The sequence below is a fragment of the Epinephelus fuscoguttatus genome, linkage group LG2 (assembly GCF_011397635.1).
Source record: "Epinephelus fuscoguttatus linkage group LG2, E.fuscoguttatus.final_Chr_v1".
Lineage (NCBI taxonomy): Eukaryota > Metazoa > Chordata > Actinopteri > Perciformes > Serranidae > Epinephelus > Epinephelus fuscoguttatus.
In genome coordinates, this window is record NC_064753.1 from 3,986,010 (window position 1) to 3,997,230 (window position 11,221).

At 41.6% G+C, this 11,221-nt stretch overlaps 1 protein-coding gene across 1 annotated transcript in view; it reads left to right on the forward strand.

Moving 5' to 3' along the window:
* The window catches only part of abhd17c (abhydrolase domain containing 17C, depalmitoylase), a 56,525-nt gene extending 46,518 nt beyond the window's left edge, over window positions 1-10,007 (forward strand). The window contains exon 3 of the mRNA XM_049603381.1: window positions 7,064-10,007. Coding sequence (XP_049459338.1) covers window positions 7,064-7,283 — 220 coding nt within the window. The 3' untranslated portion in view covers window positions 7,284-10,007. The remainder of the gene's footprint in view (window positions 1-7,063) is intronic.
* The last annotated feature ends 1,214 nt before the right edge of the window (window positions 10,008-11,221 follow it).

Below are 11,221 nucleotides of genomic sequence, written 5' to 3' on the forward strand. Positions count from 1 at the left end.
AAGATGATCTTCAGTTTTACGTTCTAAAAGCTTTTTTTTTTTTTTTTACATACACATTTGTAGCCTACTTGTAGGGCTATAAGTTTATGTTTTTAGTTCACAGAAGCTGGTTATTGTTGTGTTTATGTCAAATTAAAGTTTATCAGACGTTTTCACATCTTTGATTTTGTGATTTACATGCCAAAATGATCACAATTCAATTGGGAAAGACAAGTTCATTTTACAGGCTATGCATCATCAGCCTGTGGAGGTAAGCTTGTATATTCAGACACTGCGAGCTTGGACCTCCCGGATTATGATGATCATTATTACTGCGATTAGATCATTCTGATTAATGACTGACCATTAAGACGTTTTTCTGATAAATATTTTAATGTGCACAATAATAACCTTTCACATTGTAATCATATTTTTATTTGTTATCTTTTGCATATGTGTAGCTGCTCTGTGTGTGTCTGAGCAGAGTGCACGCGCGTTGTGCACCCGCCTAGAGACACATATTACTAACTTGTTTAACAGCGAAATACTGCGTTGACTTTAGACCAGGTTTTTGTTGGTCACTGGCACATTTGCTTTTTACGTCATTTAACTAACAACACGCCATGACTGTGCCTGACCACTCCTCATTTTTAGACCAACACACCCAGAGAAGCCCAAGTTCATTTGCTAGTTAGACGAAGAGGGCGCAGGGTGTGAAAATGACAACTGCGTCTGCATCTAAATAGCAATAACACTTGCGACATGGATTATGTGCCCTCCGCCGTCAGCTTTAGACCATCTAAATAGGGCCCCTTAATTCCAAACGGGGTCTTCAACAAAGAAAAACCCAACAGAAGAGATCCTGTAAGGGCCACTGTATCTAAGGAAAAGACTACAAGTCAGTTTAGATAAGTTGATCAAACAAACACTTTTGCTTCTGTTTGAGTGTTGAGATAACAACACTGTTGACATTTTCACCAGTTCATCTCTTCTTAAAACAGTAATGCAGCCACACACTTATTGCATTTTCAGCTCCACTGTGGTCTTCCCAAAGTCTGGTCTCACTGTGAACTAGGGGTACGTTCACACCTGCAGTTGGGTTCATTTGGTCTCACCAGAGAGAAAATATGATACATGTTTGCATTTTAGTTTTGGTTTGCTTCCTGTTCACACCGACTTTTTGCAAATCAATCAAGAGGAGAAAACGTGCAGTTCTACAGACTGATAGGTAACTCGTTGATTGGGCAGCTTTGGCGTTTGTCACCCTGCATCATCAGGACCCATGTATGGAAGTCAAATTCTGATGACTGACGGAAGTTTAGCTGGTTGTAAGCATTATTAGTAGGCTATCATTAGACTGCAAATCAGTGACATGTTCCATGTCATGCCCAGTGTACCATCACACAGTTTCTCTACTTTCTTCTGTTTGTTATAGTTTTGTTGCTTTTCTGTACTGCTTGTGTTGTATTGTACTGTGCTGTTGGTGTCATTGTTTCATTACCATGTATTGTAAAGTGACCTTGGGTTTCTTGAAAGGCGCTATATAAATTAAAGTTATTATTATTATTATTATTATTTTTATTAGCGTTATTATTATTTATGTTATGAATAATGACAAATAGAGACAGGGCGGAAGGACGGCATCTTGTACAGTAATGATTCAGGGCTTAATACAGTGGGATTCCCATCACACACTTTTCACAGAGTCAGATAAAGTGATGGCAGTTTTTACAGCTTTTTAATCAGGGAAAATATCCCCAATGATGTGCACTTGTGTTACCATGGTTACATATATGTGTTAGCAGAAATAGGTTATGAGATATACATGGCCTTTATCAGGTTCAATTATGAGATCGCAGAGAAATTTCACGATCAGCAGATATTTGATATTAGCATGCTTTCAACAGCTAAACCAATAATACAGTGGTGGAAAAAAGTTTTCGGACACTCCATGCATTTGTGAAATATTGCATTAAGAATCACTCTTAGGTCTTCAAGTGCAATTTCTTTTAGTACAGTCACAGCCAAAATACTAAATAAATCCTAAAAAAGCCATGAAAAACTTAAAATTGATTGGTTCCATAAAAATACATAAGAAATTTTGAGTATTGGGCCATTTTGGTACCAGTGATGAAGGTCGTTGTTTTTATTAAAAGACACAATTTTTGTTGCCAAGCTTCGTGTCTACATAAAGCCAGCACATTTGAAAGTTCTTCAGACACAAAAATGGCTAAAACAAGGAACCTAACGCAGGAAACATGCCTGAAGATAAAGATTCTCAGCCAGGAAGGGTACAGCTGCCGCCAGATAGCCAGGAAGTGCAGATGCAGTCCTTCAGCAGTTGGATACACTCTGCAGAAATACAGACGAACCAACAGCTTGGAAGACAAACCAAGATCTGGGCGTCCAAGGGTTTCTTCAGCAAGAAATGACCGCATCCTGATCCGCATGTGCAGGCAGAACCGCCGAACGACATCACAGGAGCTTCAGCAGCAGTGGTCAAACCAAACTGGTGTCCAGTGTTCCACCCGCACTGTACGTGGCCGACTTTTAGATCATGGCTTAAGGTCCTACAAGGCTATCAAGAAGCCCCCTGATCAATGAGAGACAGAGGTTAGCCCGGCGTCGTTGGGCACAGGCACACAAGAACTGGACAGCCAGGAATTGGAAGAAGATTTTGTGGTCAGATGAGTCCAGTTTTCAGCTTTATCTTCCTCCTACTAATGTGAGGGTACGCAGAAGGCCAGGCGAAGCATTATCTCCAGCATGTACAGTACCTACTGTCAAGCATGGTGGAGGCAGTATCATGGTTTGGGGATGCATGAGTGCTGCTGGTGTTGGTCATCTCACTGTCTGTGATGGCACATTGAACTCTACCAAGTATTGTACCATTCTCGAAACCCACATGCTCCCTTCTGCGCGTGCACTGTTCCCTCAAGGTAAAAAACTGGATGTTTCAACAAGATAATGCCCCTTGCCACACATCCAAGGCCAGTAGAACTTGGCTGCAGGAGCACAGTATCCAGGTCTTAGAGTGGCCAGCTCAATCCCCGGACATGAGCCCCATTGAAAATCTGTGGTGGATTATCAAAAGGTCTGTTTCAAAGCATAAACCAAAGAATTTAGAAGAATTAAAAGCAGTAATTCAAGAAGAATGGGACAAGATTACCCCTCAACAGTGTGAAAGGCTCGTGGGGAACATGCCAGCCAGGATTAGAGCTCTACTACATGCCAATGGCAGGACTACTAAATATTAATTTGATGATGTGATGGTTTATTTATTTTTTGTTCAGTTTTGAACACATTCTCTGTTATTTGTTGACAATAAACAAAAAAATATAATTTGTATTTGTTTGTATCTGTCTAATGCAGCCACACCTTTTGAAACACAAAAAAGATTTTTCCACAAATATTTCATGATAATATTTAAGATTGTGTAAAATTTTAAGGGTGTCCTAAAACTTTTTTCCACCACTGTAAATATATCTGCTATCATAAAATCCTGTAGTTGGTTTGTTTTGTTTCACACCACAAACAAACTGCACCAGAGTCTGTTTGGAAGACACCTTTTTGAGCGGTCTTGGTTCAGAGGTTTGGTCTGCACCAGGGTTTGATTGACAGCTTTCACACCAGTCCAAACAAACCGTACTAGCCACACAAACAGATCTGAGTTTGCTTTAACTGAACTAAACAGGTTAGGTGTGAAAGCACCCAGAGTCTGACTATGACATGTTGGCTAACATGGTGGACATGCAGAACTCTGATACATCCCAACAGCAATCTTCTAAAAGCCTGTTTTTGCACAGTGGCCCTCAGGAACTATCAGTGTCCCCCGCACTTTTTTTTTTTTTTTTTACAGCCGTTACAACCATTCAGTTCATTTTTATCATGTGGTAACATGTTTTTCCGAGCCGTCTTTAAACGCACCATGCAGCATACACACGCTGTCCTGTTGGTATCTGAATCAGTTGGTATCTTCTGGGCAGTGTGTCGCTGTGTGTTAACTATGTTCAGCAAACCAGCCAACAAGAAGCAAAAAACCTTGCAAAAGTAATGCTTTTGCATGTAGATAATGTTGGCTAAATAATGACTAATTAATAGATGCCAATATATCAAGTTAAGCTAGTTAACAAGAATACTAATGTTATTGTTACCAATGTTAAATCACTTGCTAGCTAGTTTCATGCTAGGAAGTGATGATGATCATGCAGGTTCTTCACAGGTGAGGAGAGATTATAACTGGCTGACAGATAATATCTATAGCATAAAAGTGACTTTGCAATTAATTTCCACAGCTATGTCACCACTACTATTTTTAATGCTATTTATAAATTTTGCTTTGCACATTTATTATCTATATTATTGCAATAGATAGAAGAGGGACAGGGAGAAACCAGGCAGGTATATGGCACTTAGTTATCTGGCTACTTACCCAGTAGATGCTTGAGGGTCATTCTGTGTCAACTCAACCAGAGTTTGGCAGCTAAAACTTTAGACTTTGATAGTATATAATTTTAAAGAACTAAAGTCAGTCCCCTGGTGCTGTACTGTGGCTGTTTGTGGTTATGTGGTTCTTTAGCTGCTAAGGAGAGGTGCAATTGAATGCGAGAGGATGATAAATCACTCAGTAGACCTCTGAACAATTTGTCTCCCTCACTTCTGAAATGATGGCTACGCCCCTGTTCCCAGTGCTCTGTAGACACTATGCCAAGGCAGTGAAAACCCTTTACTGATTAGGTTTTCTGCTCTGTGAATTAGAACCATCAACTGATGAATCTTATGCATATTGGCCCATCAGATTCAGAACATGCCAGATTTGAATGTCAAGAATTTATAAATGTGAAAAAAAAAAAAACGTTTTAAGACGAAGTGGTGCAGTGTGTATTAACACACATAGCTGTCTGCTAGTCTTTTTTTAAATATTATCACTGGGGGGTGAAATTGTAGACACAGTGGATAAAATACGTCATTTATATCATATCCTGGGGTTGTCACAAGTTATTTTAGACTTCCATGGTTAGATTTAAGGTCTTTCTCAATCTGTGTTCTTGTCTGCACTTGTGTTGGGAGGGACTGAACATTTGTCAAGGCCCAAGTATTAGCCCAATTTAAAGTCAACATTTACATTGGAAACGTCAGAAAATTCACTTGCCATGCCTTTTTATTGTCAAGGATGATTTAAGAGTCAACTTGTGCATGATCTTGGGGAAGACAAATATCCCAGCATGCTTTTTACATCAGTCAGTGGCAACGATGGAAGACAGCCAGTCCCACAGCTATATTTGTTCTGCAAGAGTTCTGTCACCAAAACAATCTCAACTCATATTCCAAAGTCTTACTTGTTCCAGAATTTTATCAGCACATCAAGATTGCTCGGATGTCAGTCAACAGTATTCTTAGCAGGTTCAGAACTTTTCGTTAATGTTGGCTTAACAATTTAGCTTGGAAATGTATTTTTGAAAGTACTTGTGTGCATATGTGTTGTGTTAAACTGCAGTCCAGCTTAAGTGGTTATGACAGCAACAATACTGTTGTCTTATTCAAAAATTTAGTACACTGTGTTTATCCCGTTCTTATAAATTTGAGTTTGAATTCCTAAGTTCAACTTGCCGACTTCAAAATCCCAAAAGTTGAGTCTGAAATAGCTGTACTCTATATTGAGAGTGCACTATGTTTTCCACAACAATAGCCCCTTTTCCACCGCAGGAACTTTTCTCATTTACCCGGGCTTTTGAAAAGCCTCGGTACGTTTCCACCTAAAATACCCGGCGGAAAAACTTTCCCTCAACCCCAAACTTTCCCTGAATAATGTACCTAGTTGGGGGGTAGGCCTTTTCAGATTACCCGGAATTCTTGAGGGGCGGGGCTGTGTGCCAAGGAACGCTGATTAGTGGACTCACACTTGCAGCGTTCTGCACTTCCTAACATGGGCAGCCACTGCAAACTTTATTTCATTTCTACAAGCTTCACTTCCTTTGTGTTTGGTTAAAGATGGGTACTGACACCCGGTACTAAATTATTACCGGGGCTAAATTATCAAAGACCATAGTATTGATAAGCGCTAATGGTATCGGTTCCTTTGTGCCTGCGCTGAACTCCTCCACATACACACACACACGCCTATACAACACGGTAACCGGTGAACAGCCAAGCGGCTGCGGCGGAAACAAAGTGAAGATAACTTGAAAATGACAGCAGCTACACTTGTTACTTTAAGTGACATTAACCCTTAGCGGGTCAGAAGCCAATACTTTATCACTAGATGTGTTCAGTAAGCATGAACATGTAAAACATGTAGACAGTGATATTCATTATGCTCCGTCCACAGTCTCTCATCCACTGACACTAACATTATGTCTTACACAAGGACAGCACGCTAGTTCGGCTGATAGTGAATTGTTACTAATAAGCTGTCTGTATGTAGACTAACTTAGTTCGACACTTAAAATACTTTTAAACTTAGCAGCTGGCTGAGACAACCAGCCCCAACTCTCCCCACACCGACATGTAACCAGCCAAGCTGGCGGAGCCAAATACAGTAAGTAATCAGACTTGGTGTGCTCACTCAAAAGTCTCAAAGAGTAATTGGGTCCCGGTCCATAAAATCACAGCAAAGTATAAAAACCTGACAGCACTCACTAATAAAGTATAATACTTTTAATATAGTGGATTGCACAGCAGCAGTCAAATGGACGCGTTTCAGCTCATAGCCGAAACGCATACATTGGAGCCAAATACAGGGCACATGCTGAATCATCTACGTGAATACATTTTCCAGAACTTTGAGGTGTGGTGGAAACACAAACCACACAGATTACCAGGAATTATTTTACCCAGGTAGATAAATTTCCTGGTAATAAAAGTTCCTGGAAATGTTGGTGGAAAAGGGGCTAATAAGTCAAAATAGTCCATTTTAACAATGTGTTTAAATCTCAAGTGTTCAGCTGTCCAATCCAATCCAGCACACCCTTAAAGATTGTAATGATTTGACCCATTCTACTGTTCTTAGCTTAGTGTTGCCTTTTCATGTTGTCTGTCTTCCATACCTACCCTTAATCTCTTTCTTTCACTTTCCCCTCCATAGTATTGACAAGGTGTCCAAGGTGGCATCCCCAGTTCTGGTGATCCATGGTACGGAGGACGAGGTGATCGACTTCTCCCACGGCTTGGCCATGTATGAGCGCTGCCCACGTGCCGTCGAGCCCTTGTGGGTGGAGGGAGCTGGCCACAACGACATTGAACTGTATGCCCAGTACCTGGAGAGACTCAAGCAGTTCATCTCCTTTGAGCTTCCCACCTCCTGAGGGGAGCTCCGCACCCAGGCCAGGGTTCATCTCAACACACTCAAGAAGCTGCCTCCTTATCATCTCCCAACTTCCTGTCTTTGCATAGGGGTAGGACTGGATTAAGCTGATCATACTGTTCTCCCCTTTCCTTGGAGCCATTTCAGGGTAGGAATGTGTAGTGGTCCAAAAGAGGAGGGGATTTTAGATTGTTGAGGTGCAGCCGACAGTAAGGCCAGTGCTGACCAGGAGTGAAGCTTTTGCTTAACATGCTGTCCCCCAAACCTGGCCGGTGCTCCTTCATGTGGACACAGTTTGCCAGTGAGCCCAGGCCAAGGCAGTGTTTGCACTTGTTTCTCAATCTTCATCAGTTTCTCATCTTCAGCTCTCCTTCCCTCCATTCTTCACTCTGCCTCTCTGACTTTCTGTGTGCCCTCACTGTGAGCTTCAGCCTGTTTCTTTTCCTTTTTCTTCCCTCTGTTTCTCCCACAATCCTTGCTTTCCCTTTGACCAAGTCTCTGCAATGTCCAAGCTTGATTTTTGTATTCTTTTATACAAAGTGAAGAAGTATTTTGCACCTCAACATACAATTAAAGTTTTTTTACTTTTTCTGTATTTTTAAGTTACCATTCAGGGTTTACCAAACAATTGCACTTTTAATGTGCAGATATTTTCAGGTAATGATTTTTTTCTGTGTTTGGATATGTATATGTTGGTTTCTTTTGTTATGTGCATTCCATGTGTTTCTTAATTGCAGGTAGAACTTTATTTTTTAGTGGGTGCGTGTGTCTTTGAAAGCTGTTAACCAGAGTGCACCTCTGCACATCTGGCCTTTGTAGCTGTGATCCATGTAGTCTTGATGCATGCTACCCTGTCATACAGGAAGGAACACAGTAATGCCAAACTTCATAGAGAAGTTAAGCAATTTACAATATGCCTTGCTCACTGGCACACATACAGTTCTTGGAGAAAATAATTGCATTTCTTGAATAATTTGGAGCCACCAGTAAATTCAGCATACAGACAGCAGCTTAAGTACTTAAAATGCCAACGTTTATGACTGGTTTGCTTCTTCACAATCGTACAAATGATACACCATGAAAGCCTGTTTATTCCAATAGATTGTGATTGGTGGGTCATTTATATGCATTCCATGCTGAATTTACCATAGGACCTAAACAGTTTGTAGGACGCCTCAGCAGGTCATTGAGTAAACTGACTTTAACAATCTATGTTGCAGAATACAAACGCATCTTGACAACTCAGCACCTGGTAAAGCCATTGTTAAAGAAGTAATATTGCTCTGTAACCCGGTCTAATTATTGTGGTCATGTTGTGTATGCATCAGAGTTTTCTCTTACTGTATCTGTAAATTGTATCAATTGCCACTAAGCAACACCGCAATGAATATCCCAAATGTTGGGTGGTACAGAAGCTTACCTCAATAGAAGAGAGGGCAGCAGGTATTGGGGCTATACTTTTGTTACGTGGAGATCATGTGGTAATAAGACTTGACAACTGATTCAAATGGAAACACATTTGAGTCAGTACTATAAACTCAAACTGGGGAGCATGGTGCTGGATTTACCTGCAGACAGAGGACACTGAACGGTCAACTCTGCTCCATGTCAAAGTGAACATGCTGTTTCTCGGTTTAGGTGTTATCAGTCATTTCACACTACAAAAAAAAGCCTTATGTTTGTAAACATTTCACCCAGGCCTGTTGACTCCAGCAGGGCTTTCATGGTCTTCAGGGGGGCTGATAACTGCTGCTATTCATCAGAGAATTAATCAGTCAATCACTGTGAAAGCCAGACAGTTTAGGGAACACTGAAAAGACATTAAGGTGTGAAAACCAAATTCAACCTGACCACTGTCATCCCAGCACTGTCAGCCATGTGTTCCTGCCTGCAATAGGAGCAGGATGCACTCTTTTACCAACACTGTTGTCTGCTGAGCCCTGTGATAGTTCTCTTATCCCAGCTCTAACTCCAAAGACATCTGAGAGAACCACGATGGGGAAATGGAATACTGTGGAAGTAAGCATGCCAGTCACCTCTCATAGTTGTGGACATTTCGACTTGTATCAGCTGTATTTGAATCATTTGTTCTCCTCCTCCTCCTGCAAAGCAAAACACTAAAAAGGTTTAGTGACACAGAAAAACAGGTACAACACTACCGAATTGAAGTAAATGCTGAACATGTTTTCAGAGAAGGATTATGTTGGAGAGAGATTTGCATAGCAATCTGTTATGATGGTATGATTGATCCTTGTATTGCTGTGAAGTGGTTTGTCAGTTGAGTATTAGTGTTTTCTGATTATAGCTAATGTCAGGCAGATGTTTTTGGATCACAAGCCCTTGATCATCTCTAGTATATTTCCTCTAGCTCCTCTTTTTAAAGGAAATGAAGACCCGACTTTAGTCCTGTTTATTGTTTTGATACTGACATTTTTACAAGGTTTTCCAGTTTAAATGTTGATAGATTTACACTGTCTCTAAAGCTGGTTCGTATGATAATCCTGTGTAATGATATACTTCAATATCTTCTCTATACATATTAGCCCTCACACAGGGCCATCTAGTCTCAATGATTTTAACACTGGAATCACAATATGCAATTGTAAAGCAGATGAAGCTAGTACACTGAACAAAAATATAAACGCACCACTTTTGTTTTTGCTCCCATTTTTCATGAGCTGAACTCAAAGATCTAAAACATTTTCTATCCACACTAAAGACCATTTCCTCACAAATATTGTTCACAAATCTGTATAAATCTGTGTTAGTGAGCACTTCTCCTTTGCAGAGATAATCCATCCCACCTCACAGGTGTGGCATATCAAGATGCTGATTAGACAGCATGAATATTGCACAGGTGTGCCTTAGGCTGGCCACAATAAAAGGTCACTCTGAAATGTGCAGTTTTGCTTTATTGGGGGGGGGGTCAGAAAACCAGTCAGTATCTGGTGAGACCACCATTTGCCTCACGCAGTGCAACGCATCTCCTTCGCATAGAGTTGATCAGGTTGTTGATTGTGGCCTGTGGAATGTTGGTCCACTCCTCTTCAATGGCTGCGCGAAGTTGCTGGATATTGGCAGGAACTGGAACACGCTGTTGTATACGCTGATCCAGAGTATCCCAAACATGCTCAATGGGTGACATGTCCGGTGAGTATGCTGGCCATGCAAGAACTGGGATGTTTTCAGCTTCCAGGAATTGTGTACAGATCCTTGCAACATGGGGCCGTGCATTATCATGCTGCAACATGAGGTGATGGTCGTGGATGAATGGCACAACAATGGGCCTCAGGATCTCGCCACGATATCTCTGTGCATTCAAAATGCCATCAATAAAATGCACCTGTGTTCGTTGTCCATAACATACGCCTGCCCATACCATAACCCCACCGCCACCATGGGCCACTCGATCCACAGCGTTGACATCAGCAAACCGCCCCCCCACACGACGCCTCACATGCTGTCTGCCATCTGCCCTGAACAGTGGAAACCGGGATTCATTCGTGAAGAGAACACCTCTCCAACGTGCCAGACGCCATCGAATGTGAGCATTTGCCCACTCAAGTCGGTTACGACAACGAACTGCAGTCAGGTCGAGACCCCGATGAGGACGACGAGCATGCAGATGAGCTTCCCTGAGACGGTTTCTGACAGTTTGTGCAGAAATTCTTTGGTTATGCAAACCGATTGTTGCAGCAGCTGTCCGGGTGGCTGGTCTCAGACGATCTTGGAGGTGAACATGCTGGATGTGGAGGTCCTGGGCTGGTGTGGTTACACGTGGTCTGTGGTTGTGAGGCCGGTTGGATGTACTGCCAAACTGTCTGAAACGCCTTTGGAGATGGCTTATGGTAGAGAAATGAACATTCAATTCACAGGCAACAGCTCTGGTGGACATTCCTGCAATCAGCATGCCAATTGCACGCTCCCTCAAAACGTGCG